This window comes from Oncorhynchus tshawytscha, linkage group LG02 (assembly GCF_018296145.1).
Source record: "Oncorhynchus tshawytscha isolate Ot180627B linkage group LG02, Otsh_v2.0, whole genome shotgun sequence".
NCBI classification, from domain to species: Eukaryota; Metazoa; Chordata; class Actinopteri; order Salmoniformes; family Salmonidae; genus Oncorhynchus; species Oncorhynchus tshawytscha.
The window spans coordinates 47,475,035-47,494,041 of NC_056430.1; the positions used below are offsets into that span (position 1 = coordinate 47,475,035).

The following is a 19,007-nucleotide window of genomic DNA, read 5'->3' on the forward strand; positions in this document are numbered from 1 at the left end:
CCAAACCTCTATGATGGGACAAATACAGCCATCTGCATATAAGAGAATGAGTTTGGTATCGACTAGGCTTGGCAGATCTTCATGGCTCTCTAGCACACCTGTCAACTCCACAGACCATTGGAGAAACTAGGATCAAAATGGCAGCTAAAAACCTCAAAATCAGTTACACCCCATTCACTCATACCAGGGTTGACACCTTGGTTCATGGGAAGGGGGTGGGAATCATATGACCTGCACTCTACACACTATTACTGTTTACTACAATCCTTTGGGGCCAATTGGTAGCTATGATTGGCTAATGGACCAGGGGCAATTCCATTTGCACTCAACCAACTAAGTAGACAAATTGAAATTCTATTCATACATTGAAAGAACATGTACGAGAAGCCCCCCCCAAACAACTGGCAATTTCAAGTAATTTCCTGAGTTGACTGAGATGAGATGGAATTGACCTCAAACTTGTTGCTAGCTAATTGACATCATTTATATTTCATTACAATCGCAACTAAAGACGGCGGCCTCATCCACAAACCCAGAGCGTGTGTTTCTAGCCAAGCTACCCTTGTAGGTAGCCATTTTGAATGAAAAAAGGAAAAAAATAAAAATCACTGCAAACATTCCATGTCACATGTTTCAACAATAAAAGTAACAATGCAATCCTTTGGGGTGGGAGTATCAAAGCAACAGCATTAAAGTATAAAACATTGCTCAGTATTAGTCATAAAAACACTAACAGCACAGTATTGAGGTGCCACAACAGATGGTGAAACATTCTAAATGTTGCAGATAGAAATATATTGAATAGAGCTGACAAATCTGCATTACATATGACAAACAAACAAATATGTTCTACACAACACATTTCTATCGGAACATTCTATAACATTTCATCATCCTGAACAGGCCCCAGTTGAAAAAACAGAGAGGGATGTCTTCACATTTTGACGCCATCTTCTCAAACAACCTATACTGAAAATAAATATCTGCAATGGAGTACAAGTAAATGGAATGATACGTAAATAATAGATAGGAAATGTCTTCCCCCATTCTAATTGTAAGCAATTAAATATATGAATACATGAGAATCTCCATGACATTACAAAATGATAGGAAATGCACAGTAATTACGTGGTTGGTTTATTTGACCCATAATCTGTCATTTTCTAAATGGAAATTCTGAAATAATAATTGTATTATGGCAACATTCGGGCCTCCTACTCATTATCATTATGCATAGGCTATTTTGAATGCATTATTGGCCTAATCTTCAACAGGCCCATTACATTTAAATATATTTGACGTTTGATATTCGATTTATTTTCGGTATGGGCAACTTCAAATTCCATAAACGTTCTACACACACAGAATCCACTGTGACGGCAAGCATGTGCAGGTACACCTAAACTACATTGTTTTCTATGTCCTTGAACACAAACGCAGCAAAGCCACAATGTCTTGGACTGTGTGTGAGAGATGTGGCTTGCGACGGCCTGGCTCGCAGATGGAGACACGCTCCTTGGAGGAAAAGTGGCCCCTAGGTTTAGATCTGGGATCAGCTCGCCATCCCCAAATCCTATGCTTAACTATGAATGTGGGAAACGAAAAATTGACCCAAGAACAGCATCTAGGTGCAACTTCACCCTTCATCTGAAGACTGTTTGGCACATGGCTCCCTTTTAAAACACACACATACAGTGTGTTTGTGCCCTGAGAAATCATTGGCTGTGTGATGCTATGCTCTTGTGTAACGGTGGGTTTAGCTAATGCCATGGCTCCTTGACCTCTGTGTGAACTGTGAACTCAAAGGAAAACTAGTAGAAAGAGTTTACATCATGTGATTGGCTAGGCCAATTCTGGAAGTGCTCCTGGCCAGCTGTAACGTGTGTGTGCGCGTGCGTGTGCACAGATTAATTCTGATTGGCTGTGTAAATCCATTCCTCTAAGGAAGATCTATCAGCTTTTAGCTTCAGCCTGAATCAGATAAAGCCATCAACAACGTAAGTCTCAAGTCACTCAACCGCAAAAAAACTAAAGAGAACAAAGAAAACCCAAACACCATTTCCTCGACTCTCGATTTGACATACACCTCTAAAGAATACGATTTATATACAGTACCAGTCAAAAGTTCGGACACACCTACTCATTCAAGGGTTTTTCTTGATTTTTACTACTTCTATTTCTACATTGTAGAAAAATAGTGAAACCATCAAAACTATGAAATAACACATATGGAATCATGTAGTAACCAAAAAAAAAGTGTTTAACAAATCAAAATCTATACCATATTTTAGATTCTTCAAAGTAGCCACCCTTTGCATTGACAGCTTTGCACACACCTGGCATTCTCTCAACCAGCTTCATGATGTAGTCCTGGTATGCATTTCAATTAACAGGTGTGACATGTCAAGTTCATTTGTGGAATTTCTTTCCTTCTTTCTTAATGCATTTGAGCTAATCAGTTGTGTTGTGACAAGGTAAGTGTGGTATACAGAAGATAGCCGTATTTTATAAAATACCAAGTCCATATCAGGACAAGAACAGCTAAAATAAGCAAAGACAAATGACAGACACGAAGGTCAGGAAATCCAGAACATTTCTAGAACTTTGAAATTTTTCAAGTGCAGTTGCAAAATCCATCAAGCGCTATGGCGAAACAGGCTCTCATGAGGACCGCCACAGGAAAGGAAAACCCAGTTACCTCTGCTGCAGAGGATACGTTTATTAGAGTTACAAGCCTCAGATTGCAGCAATAATAAATGCTTCAGAGTTCATGTAACAGACACATCATAACATCAACTCTTCAGAGGAGACTGCATGAATCAGGCCTTCATGGTCAAAATGGCTGCAAAGAATCCACTATTAAAGGACACCAATAAGAAGAAGAGACTTGCTTGGGTCAAGAAACATGAGCAATGGACATTAGACCGGTGGAAATTTGTCCCTTGGTCTGATGAGTCCAAAGTTGAGATTTTTGGTTCCAACCGCCGTGTCTTTGTGAGACGCAGAGTAGGTGAACGGATGATCTCTGCATGCATGGTTCCCACCATGAAGCATGGAGGAGGTGGTGTGATGGTGCTTTGCTGGTGACACTGTCAGTGATTTATTTAGAATACAAGGCAAGCGTAACCAGCATTCTGCAGTGATACGCCATCTCATCTGGTTTGCGCTTAGTGAGTGTATCATTTGTTTTTCAACAGGACAATGACCTCACACACCTCCAGGCTGTGTAAGGGCTATTTGACCAAGAATGAGAGTGATGGAGTGCTGCATCAGATGACCTGGCCTCCACAATCACCTGACCTCAACCCAATTGAGATGGTTTGGGAGGAGTTGGACCGCAGAGTGAAGGAAAAGCAGCCAACAAGTGCTCAGCATATGTGGGAACTCCTTCAAGACTGTTGGAAAAGCATTCCAGGTTAAGACAACACCAAGAGTTTGCAAAGCTGTCATCAAGGTAAAGGATGGCTACTTTGAAGAATCTCAAATATACCATATATTTTGATTTGTTTAACACTTTTTTGGTTAGTACATGATTTCATATGTGTTACTTCATAGTTTGTGTCTTCACTATTATTCTACAATGTAGAAAATAGTACAAATAAAGAAAAACCCTTGAATGAGTAAGTGTGTCCAAACCTTTGACTGGCACGGTCTATGTACACACACATACCCATAAAACACATTATGTCACCCTAAAAATGCAGCCAAACTTAAACTTGACCTAAAAAAAAAAAAAAAAAAATGTGACAGGGTAAGTACAGTATATGTACATTGGGTGGATTGGGGAGTGTCGATGTGGGGGGGGGTAGGTACAAGGGGCCGTATTAACAAGCTCAATATTACAAAATATTCAAGAAGGCATCTCTGATATTCACTCCCTCCGGTACACTGCAGCGCTGCACTTGGCTCCGTCACAAAACTTCAATTCCCTTTTCCTCTGTGCACGCAGGCTGCCCAGTCATCTAAGCCGTGAACAGTTTGTTTCTTTCCGTCGGGTACGTGTGGGTTTGGTGTGTGTTTATGACTGTGTACGGATGTCCGTCCCCTGTGTGGGTCCCTACTTGAAGTTGGCGTAGTCAGAAAAAGCATCGATATACTCCTGGACCACTTTGTAGCAGAACTCGTACTGCTCCTAAACACGAGAGAGAACATCCCAATGATGAGTAGAAAATATAAAGTACACAACCAAGATCAATTCATTTGCACAAACGGAATTGCAAAAGTTGCCGAAAAAGTCGTTTCCAATGCCGTCTAAAAACAGCAGAGAAAAGGGCGGCAGGTCGCCTAGCGGTTAAGAGCATTGGGCCAGTAACCGAAAAATCTGCCGATTTGCCCTTGAGCAAGGCACTGAACGTCTGCTAAACGATTCAAAAGTAAATTAACTCAAGCACACAAACAGACAATGTCTCATTTGGTGATGATCACCTATTAAGAAGAAATGGAGGGGGAAAAAATTAAATGTGGAGTTTCTAACTAGGTGAGCCAAGAGCTCGTTGAGGAGTTTACGCTAGCTTACTTGTGTTCACATGTTGTTGTTGACAACAAACATGGTATGCTGGACACTAAGCAGCACCATTTTCACAATACTTTCCACATTATCCACGAGGATTTTTGGCCGTGAGTTAACCATAATAATAAAAAAGACAGGAAGGCATATTACTGAATGCGAGTTCCTAAGCTTGCAACTCCTAAATACATCAGATGCAGTGAACAGTTGGCCAAACACATTTTAAAAAGTACATCATTAATGGTGTATAATTACATTGCGCAGCAGATTATAATGAGCTTTACAGTATATATATAATTTCTCTTTTTGTGTGATAAATTATGTCCACAGTGTGTCCTCACCAGTGTCTGCACCATGTGGGGCCTCTGCAGCCGGAGGCTCTTGACAGTCTGAAAGACATCCAGGATGGCCTCAGCCTTCACCCGCTCCAGGACCGTACTCAGGGCACAGAAGGTCCCCGTCCGCCCCGCGCCCGCACTGACAACACACACACAGAGATAAACCAAGGTTAGACGCACGCCCACCCACAAAAAAAAAACACAACAATAAATGGCAAATGCTACAGTGTTGGATGTTAGGTTACACATTTCTGTAAAGGTATTGACTTGAACATTGTTAGAACGTTAGGTGAAGGTTACCTGCAGTGGACAGTGATGGGGTGGTTGCCAGATTGTTGCTGCTGCTTCTGGACCGCGGCGATGATGTTGATCATCCCCTTTCCGTCGCTGGGGATGCCCACCTCCGGCCAGCCATGAAAATGGAACTGCCTCACCGCACGAGCCTTGTTCTCCTAAAGAGAGCGAGCGAGTAAGAGAGAGAGAGCGTAAGGGAGACACACCCACACTCTGAAGACACAGAGACGTGACTGAATCCAGTTGACCTTGGCTTAGGGTGTGTGTGCAGATGGTGTTTTGAATGGGTTGTGTTGACTACTAGAGTTCTTTTGGGGGGTTTCGAGGTGGCCTCTGTCCTCACCCGGTTGTTGGTAACCAGGAGGTCTCTAACAGTGTAGCTCTCACTCTCCTCCTCCCTCTTCAGCTCGATGGAGAGGTCACCACACACCATCACCCCATCACTGGGCCAATACTGAGCACACTTTTCCTACAGAAAGACAGCGGGAGATGGAGAGAGAGCGGGGGATGGATGGAGCGGGGGATGGAGAGAGAGCGGGGGATGGAGAGAGAGCGGGGGATGGAGAGAGAGCGGGGGATGGAGAGAGAGCAAGGCAGAGGGAGATGGCAGAGAGAGAGCAAGGGGAGATGGAGAGAGAGCAAGGGAGATGGAGAGCAAGGCAGCGGGGGAGGAGAGAGCAAGGCAGAGGGGGATGGAGAGAGAGCAAGGCAGAGGGGATGGAGAGAGAGGCAGAGGGGATGGAGAGCCGGAGGAAAAAGAGACAAAGTATGTGAAGCGCAGTCGTTTCCCAGGCTCATGGCACTGAGCATTCAGCTCCAGGAAGTAGTTAAACTAGCAGAGAACGATCCTCTAATGACAAGACAGAACCGGGAAACGGACCAACAAGAGGACTTTCCCCTTCCAATAATTGTTCTCTCTACTTCTGGCATGGCATGACTGGGCTGAGTAAAAGGTCCATCTCTCCATACCTGTCCTCTCTCCTCCAGCTCAGTGAGCATGACTATGGAACAGCTCCTCCACTCCCAGATCATCCTCCAGAAGTCTTCGATGGTGTGCTGCAGCGGGCCCTGACTGGCCATGTACGAGTCCTTCTGACGGTAGCCCTGGACCAGACACACAGGTCAGCTAGGACACACGAAACTACACACACACACACCTCCACAACAACCATTGTAGGAGCCATTTCAGCCTTTATCAGTTGTGTAACCTTCCCAGACTCTCGCCAATGTTCTCTACCTCCACGATCATATCAAGACAGGCTTATCCTTACATTCAACCTACATGTGAATAGTTACTTGTATTGGCACTAAAGTTCTGTTAATTTGTCTAATTTTCAAAACCCGTAATGCAGTGCGACTGTCTACTCACATCAATGAAGGAAGCGTTGACATAATCCGTGCTCTCCTCCCCTCTCTTGACTGGATTGATCACTCTGTTGAACTCGTCTACAAGACACCCACAAACAGGTTACATTGCACGGAGTTCTGTGACCGACTTTAACATTAGACTGCAGTAATTTGCTACGCTAAAGCCTAGGCATTAGCTCGGGGAGCTAACACAAGTCTTCAGGTCTCAGGCGAGGTATCTGGAACAGTAGAAGCAGTCAACTCACATGGGATGATCTGGAGAACTCGGTTCTTCTTCATGTTTGCCGGCAGGTTGCCCGTCCTCATCTTGTCGTTCTGGATCTTGATGGAGGTCAGCTTCTGTGTGGGGAGACAAAACCAGAGGCGTAGCATTCAGAGACTCTGAAAAAAATTACCTGGGGGGAAAAATGCTCTCAAGTCAACTGCCAATGAAACAGTTTAAACTTGAATCATATTCATTAGTGCACACCGTAGCAAAACATTTTGCAACATCAAACAAAAACGACCATCAATTTTCTTCCATTTGAGTCAAATAGATGTGCTATGGTCAAATCCTTTTAAACACTTGTAGCTGAGATGCGCTTGATTTAGCTTGCACTTTTGGGACTATTCCATTACACCAGACAAACAAAATCACCTTGAACTCTGCTTCCATGCCCCCACAGCCGGCGGCGGAGGGGGCGTAGAGCTTGGCCAGGTGGGACTCCAGGGAGGTCACCTCCAGCTCTGTGTCTCCGTACAGGTAGTGCTCCAGCATGGCCTGGAAGATGAACACGTATTGCATCTGTGGGGAGAAGGAAGAGGGTGAAGTAGAGAGAGAGGGACGAGAGAGCGAAATCCTTATAGACTTTTAGTATACTTGCGATGCTCATATTATACATCCACAAGAGGTGTCAGAAGAGAACACAACATGAACAGGTAATACCCACACACTCAAAGAAACCAATTTGAGACTTGAGTGGAAACCTGTTTATATAATTCATACACTATAATGATGTGAGTGTGTGGTCTTTATTCAAGTCAGGGTAACGTTGTGGTCTTATTCAAGTCAGGGTAATAATGTTATGTTGTAATCTTATTGCAGTCTGGGTAATGTTGTGGTCATAACAACTTACGTCGGTCTGGACCATTTGGCAGCGCTGGGCTCTGATGCGCGTGACGAAGCCAAAGACGTCCACCTTCCTCTCGGTGTTCATCATATCCAACATGGCGTCTATCACTATGAAGGTACCTGTCCTCCCCACCCCCGCACTGATACACAGTCCGACACACACAGGTAGAGAGAGAAAGCGCGAGTCAGAAACTAACATAAACAGAAAGCTACTTTGTAGTGTGTGACTGAACCTGTGTCGTGTTAGCCCACTCAGCTTAAATCTAGGCATTAGCTTGGCATCGGTGAACCACCTCGGCTGCCACCAATAAGACACACACACACACTGACCTGCAGTGGACCACGATGGGGCCAGAGTACTGGGGGTTGCAGGTCTTGACCTTCTTGAGGAACTTAAGCATGCCGATGGGTGTGAAGGGAACGCCAAAGTCTGGCCAGCTGGTGAAGTGGAACTGGGTCACCAGCCGCTGGGGCTTCTTACCCCCCACATCCCCCACCTAGAGAGAGGGGTGGGAGGTGGCAGAGACACCTTTAGTATAACTGTTTTGAAGTATCATACAAGCTTAGTGCCATCTTCACCTTAACCATTACCTCGATCACATTTTAGAGACCTGCTAAGCGTGTTGTTCATTAGAGAATGCTTGGTGTCTGTAGGGCATGGGTTTGATAGATGGTGTGGTGAGAGGAGCCAGGAGAAAAGAGGATAAACGAGGGAGGGAGGGAAGAGAAGCGTACCTGTGGATACAGAGGTGAGAAGAGGGGGACGCCAGGGTTACCTGTTGGATGCAGAACTTGCGGATAGTGTAGTCCACCAGCACCATCATGTCTTCCACAGAGACCCGGATGTTGCCGTAGGTCCAGCAGCCCTGGTCAGGCCAGTACTGGGCACACTTACACTGAGACACACAGAGAGATTGCCGCTGTATGGATTTCTTTCAAATGAAAAGAAACAAACACTCATAGTTGTACACTCATACGTTCACGTTGGAAATTTGACATGCTGAACATACCCCATCATCTTCATATAGCCTCTACTAAGAAAGACCGAGCCGGGGTCTTTTCAGGAGGGTGCAAGTTTACAGAACGGTTCAGATCCAAATACATTTCTTAGAACATATATTATAAATGCCTTTCAACTGTTAACATAGGCAACGTTCTGAACGTTTCACCTTCCTGAACACACCCCAGTTTTCACCCCACCCCCTTCTTTCCCTACCTCTTTTCTCTCCTTCAGGTTGGTCACCATCACGATGGTGGCGGTGTTCTGTTCCCAGATCATTCTCCAGAAGTCGTTTACCGTCTCCTCCTTTGGCCCTGAGAGAGACAGAAGAGATATATTATCATCACTGATTAAACACAAACCTGTACGTTTGATTTGGCAATGTAATATGTCGTCATATTACGATGCCAATAAAGCTCATCAGATTGAATGGAACCGAGAGACAGGGTGCTTTAATCCGGGGCCTGCGTCCCATACGGAACACTATTCCCTATTTGGTGCACTATGTAGTGGATAGGATGCAATGACTCTGGTGCAAACGTAGGGCACTAAATTGGGAATAGGGTGCATTACATGAGCCTATCCCAGCGGCTAGCTAGAATAGCCACCTTACCTTGAGCTGCAATGAACTTGTTCTTCTCTTGGTAACCCTGAGAACAAGAGGACGGCAGAAAAGGAAAAGAGAGTGGGACATGCGTTCTACAAATTAAATAGTATTTTTATAAAGAGAGAGCAAAGGAGAGCGACACAGAGGGACGGCGAGAGAGGAAGAGTGATGAATGTGTCACCATTCTAACGCAACCTTTTATCGATCCGTTTAAACTTTATTTATCCAGGGAGTCCCATGGAGGTCAAAAGACCTCTCTGACAAGGGAGAACTGGCCAAGGGGTAGCTCAATATAAAAAACTATAAAAAACACATCCAACAAAGCTTGTCATCGATGTCCATGGCTTGTGGCGTCACTCACGTTGATGAAGGACGCATTGACGAAGTCAGAGTCTGGAACTCCCTCTAGAGACGACAGATGCACCCTGGAGTGATCATCTGAAACAGACAGAACCTTGATTAGATGAGCGGCAAGCCTGTGTTTTAAAAAGGAGCTACATGTAACATTTACACAATAGCGCCAAAATGTCAAATACATGCCGATCGAAGCCAAGGAATAGAAATCCACGAGAGTAAAACAGACTTTGTAGAACACCGCTCGATGCTGCTAATTAGCTCTTTTACAGAGACTAGCCGGGTCTAGCTGTTGCTGTATACAACTTTCTGAATTACGATTCGTTCTTGTTCGCAACGTTGACAATGTATTTCCAACGGATGTTTTTTGGGATAAGGTAACAAGCAGTTCTATGCCATGCTAGCTACTTCTAAACAGAATTGGGCTTTAGCTCTGCGTTGGGGACTCACATGGCAGGATGTTGACGTATCGGTTCTTCTCCTTGTTCTCCTCCTTAGAGGCCGCGTCGCATGACGCCTGGATAGGACACACCGGCAGCGCCTGGACACACAGACAGAGGGCCATTAGCCACACAGACAGGTAATAATTATCTGAGATGAATGCCCTGTAATGCATGTTCCTATTGGTGTGTCCCTAGAGTGACATTCTTCTTTGCAATTCCACGAAAAGCAAATAAGGAAAGGAAGCTAAGGGTATTAGGTGTTATTGGGACACAGCTTATAGGCTCTGTGTAGGGGAGTATACCACTTCAATCAGTAACTAGTCCCACGCAAAGCGTTCTAGTTGCAAATTCTACCCGCCTATTGTCCTGACAGGGCCATAGATGACTGTAATGTGTGTAAGGCGTGTGTGTGTGCGTGCATGTGAGAGTATATACAGATATATATAGTACCAGTCAAAAGTTGGTACACACCTACTCAATGAAGGGTTTTTTATTTTATTTACTATTTTCTACATTATAGAATAATAGTGAAGACATCAGAACTATGAAATAACACATCATGTAGTAACCCAAAAAAAGGGTTAAACGAGAGAATTTTTTTATTTTTATATTTGAGATTCTTCAAAGTAGCCACCCTTTGCCTTTATGACAGCTTTGCACATTCTTGGCATTCTCTCAACTTGCTTCACCTGGAATGCTTTTCTAACAGTCTTGAAGGAGTTCCCACATATGCTGAGCACTTGTTGGCTGCTTTTTCTTCACTCTGCGGTACACCGCATCCCAAACCATCGCAATTGGGTTGAGGTCGGGTGATTGTGGAGTCCAGGTCATCTGACGGAGCACTCCATCACTCTCATTCTTGTTCAAATAGCCCTTACACAGCCTGGTGGTGTGTTTTGGGTCATTGTCCTATTGAAAATCAAATGAAATTTCCACTATGTGCAAACCAGATGGGATATCGCTGCAGAATGATGTGGTAGCCATGCTGGTTAAGTGTGCCTTGAATTCTAAATAAATCACTGACAGTGTCACCAGCAAAGCACCATCACACCTTCTCCTCCATGCTTCACGGTGGGAACAAAACATGCGGAGATCATCCGTTGACCTACTCTGCGTCACAAAGACACGGCGGGCCGGAACCAAAACAAATCTAAAATTTGGACTCATCAGACCAAAGGACAGATTTCCACCGGTCTAATGTCCATTGCTTGTGTTTCTCGGCCCAATCAAGTCTGTTCTTATTATTGGTGTCCTTTAGTAGTGGTTTCTTTGCAGCAATTCGACCATGAAGGCCTGATTCACGCAGTCTCATCTAAACAGTTGATATTGAGAGGTGTCTGTTCTTGAAGCATTTATTTGGGCTACAAATTCTGAGGCTGGTAACATATAATGAACATATCCTATGCAGCAGAGGTAACTCTGGGTCTTCCTTTCCTGTGGCGGTCCTCATGACAGCCTGTTTCACCATAGTGCTCTATGGTTTGTGCGACTGCACTTGAAGAAACATTCAACGTTATTGAAATATTCTGCACCTTCTTTTACCAAGTAGGGCTATCTTCTGTATACCACCCCTACCTTGTCACAACACAACTCAAACGCATTAAGAAGGAAAGAAATTCCACAAAATGAACTTTTAACAAGGACCACCTCTTAATTCAAATTAATTCCAGGTGACTACCTCATGAAGCTGGTTGAGAGAATGCCAAAAGTGTCTAAAGCTGTCAAGACAAAGGGTGACTACTTGAAGAACATCAAATATAAATTATATTTTGATTTGTTTAACACTTTTGGTTACTACAAGAATCCATATGTGATATTACAAAGTTGATGTCTTCACTATCATTCTACAACGTAGGAAATAGCACAAATAAAGAAAAACCCTTGAATGAGTAGGTGTGTCCAAATGTTCGACTTGCATGTATGCATGCACGCATGCATGCATGTACGCATGCATGTACGCATGCATGTATGTATGTATGTGCACGCAGACTCCATACATTGAACTCCTCCCGGAAGAGCTTGTTGTCATCAGCCATGCGACGATTCATATCCTCCTCCAGCTTGTCAACAACAAGGGGTGGGTACTTCCTGTTGGTGCTAGGCGAGCGGGCCAATAGCGGCACACTCTGGAGCTCTGCAAGAGCAGGAAGGGAGGGAAGTAATGGGACAGGAAAGATAGGTGGCGATTGAGGCCCACAGGGGAAGGGGGGGAGAGAAAAACCCTTATTGTTGAGACACTACCAACAATTAAGATAGTGAGACATTCACCAACCAATTATTATAAATTAATGAACTATAGAAAATGTTATATTATGATAAATATGTTATACATTAAAACAGATTCTAATCTACACATACAACTTCTCCAAACTGACTGTGGGTGTGTTAATAAAAGCCCACAAGAGGGCGCCATAAAACAATCCAACACTGCTAGTGTGCCACAATTCATCATATTGAACAACTGCTTTGGCCAAGAATCAGTAAATGATCAGAAAACCAATGTAATTTTATCTGAACACAGAACAATGGAGAAAGTTGGCTATGAAAGAGACATGCATAAAAATTCTGGTAAATGTACGACCACAGAAAAAACATGCACGTTGCATGCATGCTCACACAGAAAACACATGTGTGTATACACACACACACACACACACACACACACACAGTTACCTGTATCATCTGATCTACCGTTGGTCAGCCTGAAGGAGTTGGAATGGCTGCCGGCCTGCTTGTACTTCTTAAACCTGTCAATCATACGACACACACGAATACTCACACCATTGGACTTTTTCCACATTTTGTAGTGTCACAAAGTGGGATTAAAAAGTCAACGACCTACACAAAATACACGGTTATGTCAAAATGGAAGAGGTTTACTACTTTTCGGTAACGTAAAACAAGTATTCAACCACCCCCACCCCAAGAGTCAGTACACGTTAGAATCACATCACCCCAAGAGTCAGTACACGTTAGAATCACATCACCCCAAGAGTCAGTACACGTTAGAATCACATCACCCCAAGAGTCAGTACACGTTAGAATCACATCACCCCAAGAGTCAGTACACGTTAGAATCACATCACCCCAAGAGTCAGTACATGTTAGAATCACATCACCCCAAGAGTCAGTACATGTTAGAATCACCTTTGCCATCGAATACAGCTGTGAGTCTTTAGGGGTTGTACAACACCTGCCCATTATTCTTAAAAAATATATAAAATATCTGTCAAATTGATTGTTGATAATTGCTAGACAGCCATTTTCAAGTTTTCCCATAGATTTTCAAGCCGATTTAACTCAAAACTTTTACTAGGCCACTCGGGAACATTCAATGTCATCTTGGTCAGCAACTCCAGTGGATATTTGGCCTTGTGTTTTAGGTAATTGTCCTGCTGAATGGTGAATGTCCCCAAGTGTCTTTGGAAAGCAGACAACCAGGTTTTCCCCTAGGATTTTGCCTGTGCTTAGCTGTAGTCTGTTTCTTCATATCCTAAAACTCCCTAGTCTGTGCTGATGACAAGCATACCCATAACATGATAGAGCCACTAACATGCTTGAAAATAGGAAGAGTGGGACTCAGTGATGTGTTGGAATTTCCCCAAAGATAACACGTTGTATTCAAGACAAAAAAAAGTACCTTTCTTTGCCTCATTTTTTGGCAGTATTACTTTACCGCCCTAAATGCAAACAATATATTTTCATTCTGAAAAGGCTGAATTCTTTTCACTGTCATTTAAGTTAGTATTGTGGAGTAACTACAATGTTGTTAATACCTCCTCAGTCACTTCCTAACCGGCAACGGAGTTTAAAAAAAGGACAGACATCTTTTTTTTAGGCCAATAGGCTATTTGTTTGGAAAACATCCCTGGTCTTTCTGCTTGAATCTGTGCTTGAAATTCACTGCTCGACTGAGGGAACGTACAGGAGGAGTCCATGCAACATGTGACTTCTTGTTAAGAAACTTTTTACTCCTGAACTTATTTAGGCTTGTCATAACGAAAAACATACTTTATTGACTCCAGACATTTCAGCTTTTTATGAATTGGTTCACATTTCTAAAAACATAATTCAAATTCGACATGAGTATTTTGTGTAGATCATTGAAACAATCTCAATTGAATCCATTTCAATTCAGGCTGTAATAACAAAATGTGGAAAAGTCGATGGGGTGGGAATACTTTCTGAAGGCCTTGTACATGCAGAATATCACCCACACAGTCACACACACGGCCATTGCCATGGTAACTACTATGACACTTGGTTCATTCACACTGGCCTCCATAGGGTGTTTGTATATGAAAGAAGACAAGCAAACGATTTCCTGCTCTGCGCTTTTACAATGTGTAATGAATTGTGTGAGTAGGTGTGTACGACACCGTTAGCATGGTACATGGGTCTCATATCTGACTATTGTATAGCTCTATTTCAAAGATAAATCATGCCTGCATCCAAACTTTTCTTTTCCGTTTAGAAATGCTTCCCTGAGACATAAGGCTGAAGGCGCGACTGTGGGGGAGAAAACCAGGGTGTGTTCATTATGGTACACCATATCCAAAATGTAGCCATATTTAAAAAAAACTTTTATTGGACAAGTTCAGGAACCCAGGGGGTAGTGGGTAGTTTCTGCCAGAGGAACATGACTGACCTGAGCATATAGAGGATGATTATGATGAAGACGATGACGAGCAGGGATGACAGAGCCACCATCACCGCAATGATGGGCGTGTCATCTGATTGCGTATTTTGGTCTGAGAGAACGAGGGAGAGAGAGAGAGAGAATTTAACAACATTCTAAAAATGAGTACAAGTTCGATTTGGCATTTGATTGAGCCGGTCTCGGGTGCCCCAATGGGGTTTGGGTTGGCACTTTTTGGACAATTCATTGGATCCATCGCACCAGGCAAGCTCGATCAAGTGCACAAATCAGCTCAAGTATTTGAAAGAAAACCAATACTATTCAATACTGTTAATAGTTAACAGTATGCGTCAGACAGGCTGTATGAAACTGTCCACTCCATGATTTCTGCACCGATTACAGGAGCTCCTAAGTAAGGACATCTTGGTAACAGTTTTTTTGGACAGCATCGTCATTAGTCTTACATAACATTTTCATAATAATGACAGTAGCGATGCCGTTAACTGTCGTTACAGAGCAGAAAGAGTCAACACGACACAATCGATGAGACTTTACAGAAGCAGAGGGGTTAACCAAATAGATGAGGAACAGTCATATATTGCAAATACTTAAGCAATAAGGCATGGGGGGGGTGTGGTACATGGCCAATATACCACGGCTAAGGGCTGTTCTGGATACAGCCCTTAGCCGTGGTATATTGGCCATATGCCACAAACCCCCGAGGTGCCTTATTGCTATTATAGTCATTTTTGGTTATTCTGTGGAATGTTCAGTGTTCTCTGTGGGACACTGTACACATTGAATAGTAAGGTAAGTGAAACTGATGAGCAGTAGGGGACTATTCAACCCATTCCAATTCAACGGCTCATACTGCGCGCACAGAGGACGGATACAAATATATACAGACAGAGGAGAGATGCAGAGCTTGAATACTACGTGTTCGACAGGCCAGTTTAATTATTGGCACGTCGCTGCCACGAATGCTTATGACTTCAGAAAAGCAGTCACACCCCTTGACTTTTTTTCTAAACGTTGTGTTACAGCCTGAACTTAAAACGGAATCAATTGAGATCTTGTGTCACTGGCCTTCACACAATACCCCATGATGTCAAAGTGGAATAATGATTATAAATGAATGAAAATGAAAAGCTGAAATGTCTTGAGTCGATAAGTATTCAACCCCATTTGTTATGGCAAGCCTAAATAAGTAAAAATGTGCTTAAATCACATAGGTTGCATGGACTCTGTGTGCAATAATAGATTTTTCAATGACTACCTAATCTCTGTACCCCACACATACACTACATGACCAAAGATATGTGCACTCCTGCTCATCTTACATCTCATTCCAAGATCATGGGCCTTAATATGGAGTTGGTCCCCATTTTCTGCTATAACAGCCGCCACTCTTCTGAGAAGGCTTTTCACTAGATGTTGGAACATTGCTGCGGGGACATGCTTCTCCTTCAAACACAAGAGCATTAGTGAGGTTGGGCACGGATGTTGGGCGATTAGGCCTGACTCGCAGTTCCAATTAATCCCAAAGGTGTTTGATGGGGTTGAGGTCAGGGCTCTGTGCAAGCCAGTCAAGTTCTTCCACACCAATCTAGACAAAACATTTGTCTGGACCTCCCTTTGTGCACTGAAACCGCAAAGGTCCTTCCTCAAACCTGCCACAAAGCACAGAATCATCATTGCTGTAGCGTTAAGATTTCCCTTCACTCGAACAAAGGGGCCTAGCCCAAACCATGAAAAACAGCCCCAGACTATTATTTCTCCACAAAACTTTACAGTTGGCACTATGTATTCGGGAAGGCAGCTTTCTCATGCCATCCGCCAAACCCAGAACCGTCCGTTAGACTGCCAAATGGTTAAGCGTTATTAATTCATCACATCAGAGAACGCATTTCCACTGGTCCAGAGTCCAATGGTGGTGAGCTTTACACAACTCCAGCCGACACTTGGCATTGTGCATGGAGATCTTAGGCTTGTGTGCGGCTGCTCGGCCATGGAAACCCATTTCATGAAGCTACCCCGACAAACAGTTCTTGTGCTGAAGTTGCTCCCAGAGGCAATTTGATGCTCGTCATTGAGTGTTGCAACTGAGGACAGATGATTTTTACGTGCTACGCGCTTCAGCACTTGGTGGTCCCGTTCTGTGAGCTTGTGTTGCCTACCCCTTGTTTCCACTTCATAATAACAGCACTTACAGTTGACCGGGGCAGCTCAAGCAGGGCAGAAATTAGATGAACTGACTTGTTGGAAAGGTGGCAACCTATGAAGGTGCCACATTGAAAGTCACTGAACTCTTCAGTAAGGCCATTCTACTGCCGATGTTTGTCTATTAAGATTGTATGGCTGTGTGCTCGATTGTATACACCTGTCAGCAACGGGTGTGGTTGAAATAGCCCAATCCACTCATTTGAAGGCGTGTCCCCATACTTTTGTATATATAGTATATAATTATCTGAAGGTTCCACAGTCGAGCAGTGAATTTCAAACACAGATTAATTCACAAAGGAGAAAACTGAGGATCGATCAACAATATTGCAGTTACTCCACAATACTAACCTAATTGACAGAGTGAAAAGGAAGCCAGTACAGACTGAAATACTACAAAACATGCATTCTGAATGCAAAAAGTAATACTGCAAAAAATGTGGCAAAGAAATTAACTATGTCCTGAATACAAAGCACTAGGTTTGGGGCAAATCCAACACAACATCACAGAACCACTCTTCATATTTTCAAGCATGGTGGTGGCTGCATCATGTTATGGATATGCTTGTCATCAGCAAGGACTAGAGAGTTTTTAGGATAAAAATAAACCTAATAGAGCTAAGCACAAGCCAAATCCTAGAGGAAAACCTGGTTCAGTCTGCTTTCCAACAGACTCTGGGAGACAAAATCGCCTTGAAGCAGGACAATAACTTAAAACACAAGGCCAAATATACGAGTTGCTTACAAAGACAACATTGAATGTCGCCAATTGGCCTAGTAACAGTTTTGACTTGAAAATCGCCGTCTTGCAATGATCAACAAGCAATTTGACAGAGCTTGAAAAAAAAATGAAAAAAGGCCAATATTGTACTATCCAAAGTTCTTAGAGACATACCCAGAAAGACTCTCAGCCTTAATCGCTGCCAAAGGTGATTCTAACATTGATTCAGGGGTGTGAACACTTATGTAAATTTGATATTTCTGTATTTCATTTTCCATAAATTTGCTAACATTTCTAAAATCATGTTTTCACTTTGTCATTATGGAGTATTTGTGTGTAGGTGGGTGAGATTATTTTATTTAATCTATTTTGAATTTAGGCTGTAAAAACAAAACGTGGAATAAGTCAAGGGGTATGAATACTTTCTGAAGGCACATTATGTTGTGCTCATGTTAGCTGTATGACCACGTTGTAACTTGAGACAACATACACACTCGTACCTGTGCCGTCTTCTCCACCACCTGGGGGTAAAAGAGTATCATTACTATCCAACATAAAAAAAACATCCTACACATCACACACAGACCTGCTGGCCTTTCACTCACAAGCACACACACACCTGTTGTAGTGTCACTAGTAGTGTCGGGCGACGTGGCTTCCACCGTAGGTTCTATGGTGGTCTCCAGCGAGGGATCTGTGTGACTGTCCGGAGCAGAGGGTGTGGTCCCATTCTCCCCACCCCGACTGACCGTGGTCGGAGCAGGGGGTGGTTGCGGGGCAGTGGTTGCACCCGTGGGGACTTGGGGGGCTATGGTGGGGCCAGGGGGTGGTGGAGGGGGAATGGGCACCTGGGTGACACTGGGGCCTGCAGTCAATATGTTCCCCTCTGCGGTGCTGGTTGTTGTCAGTGTCGTTGCCGTTGTTGGAGGGGTGGTGGTTGTTGCCACTGGAACATTGTGGAGGGTGGTGGCTGGAGAATCCGTGGGTTTGGCAGTGGAGACTGGACCTTCTATGAGAGAGATACAGTTCATCAAGGCCACAGGTTCAAACTTTTTGTGATAGCTAATTCATCGGGGACCATTTCATAATCAGAACACAACTTCAGTGAGATGAGAATAACATACAAGGAGTTTAATTATGACTTTGGCAGTGCGTGGACGGACGGACAGACCAAGTCTCGGCCACTGGGAAGGAACATTTTAAAGGCCTGCCTCTGAGAAAATGTTGCTGTTTTCAAGTGATTTTTCTGCAACAACACATTTTGTCGTGGGGCAGAGAGATGTTTTGTTGTTGCAGCTTTAAAGCCAATTCTACACAATTTGCCACGAGGCAGATAAACTTCAACGTTCTAAGTAAATTACGATGCATTTTATATAAAAAATAAAGAAAATATTTGGGGAAATAC

The 19,007-nt window shown here is 43.5% G+C and overlaps 1 protein-coding gene across 5 annotated transcripts in view; it reads right to left on the minus strand.

The window, feature by feature from the left end:
- Nucleotides 1–3,563: 3,563 nt before the first annotated feature.
- Nucleotides 3,564–19,007, minus strand: part of LOC112233759 (receptor-type tyrosine-protein phosphatase alpha-like) — a 42,838-nt gene continuing 27,394 nt past the window's right edge. For 3 of the 5 annotated variants that reach the window (XM_042300170.1, XM_042300180.1, XM_042300172.1), the window contains exons 4-23: nucleotides 18,222–18,611; nucleotides 18,103–18,123; nucleotides 14,671–14,773; nucleotides 12,696–12,769; nucleotides 12,020–12,156; nucleotides 10,030–10,120; nucleotides 9,587–9,663; nucleotides 9,232–9,268; nucleotides 8,835–8,932; nucleotides 8,395–8,550; nucleotides 7,949–8,115; nucleotides 7,623–7,758; nucleotides 7,145–7,291; nucleotides 6,753–6,846; nucleotides 6,509–6,585; nucleotides 6,109–6,243; nucleotides 5,483–5,608; nucleotides 5,146–5,297; nucleotides 4,849–4,984; nucleotides 3,565–4,132 (exon numbers count right to left, since the gene is read on the minus strand). In XM_042300170.1, coding sequence (XP_042156104.1) covers nucleotides 4,058–4,132; nucleotides 4,849–4,984; nucleotides 5,146–5,297; nucleotides 5,483–5,608; nucleotides 6,109–6,243; nucleotides 6,509–6,585; nucleotides 6,753–6,846; nucleotides 7,145–7,291; nucleotides 7,623–7,758; nucleotides 7,949–8,115; nucleotides 8,395–8,550; nucleotides 8,835–8,932; nucleotides 9,232–9,268; nucleotides 9,587–9,663; nucleotides 10,030–10,120; nucleotides 12,020–12,156; nucleotides 12,696–12,769; nucleotides 14,671–14,773; nucleotides 18,103–18,123; nucleotides 18,222–18,611 — 2,429 coding nt within the window. In that variant the 3' untranslated portion in view covers nucleotides 3,565–4,057. Of the gene's footprint in view, nucleotides 4,133–4,848; nucleotides 4,985–5,145; nucleotides 5,298–5,482; nucleotides 5,609–6,108; nucleotides 6,244–6,508; nucleotides 6,586–6,752; nucleotides 6,847–7,144; nucleotides 7,292–7,622; nucleotides 7,759–7,948; nucleotides 8,116–8,394; nucleotides 8,551–8,834; nucleotides 8,933–9,231; nucleotides 9,269–9,586; nucleotides 9,664–10,029; nucleotides 10,121–12,019; nucleotides 12,157–12,695; nucleotides 12,770–14,670; nucleotides 14,774–18,102; nucleotides 18,124–18,221; nucleotides 18,612–19,007 lie in introns of all 5 variants that reach the window. The other 2 variants (XM_042300185.1, XM_042300189.1) reach the window with 2 other exon arrangements.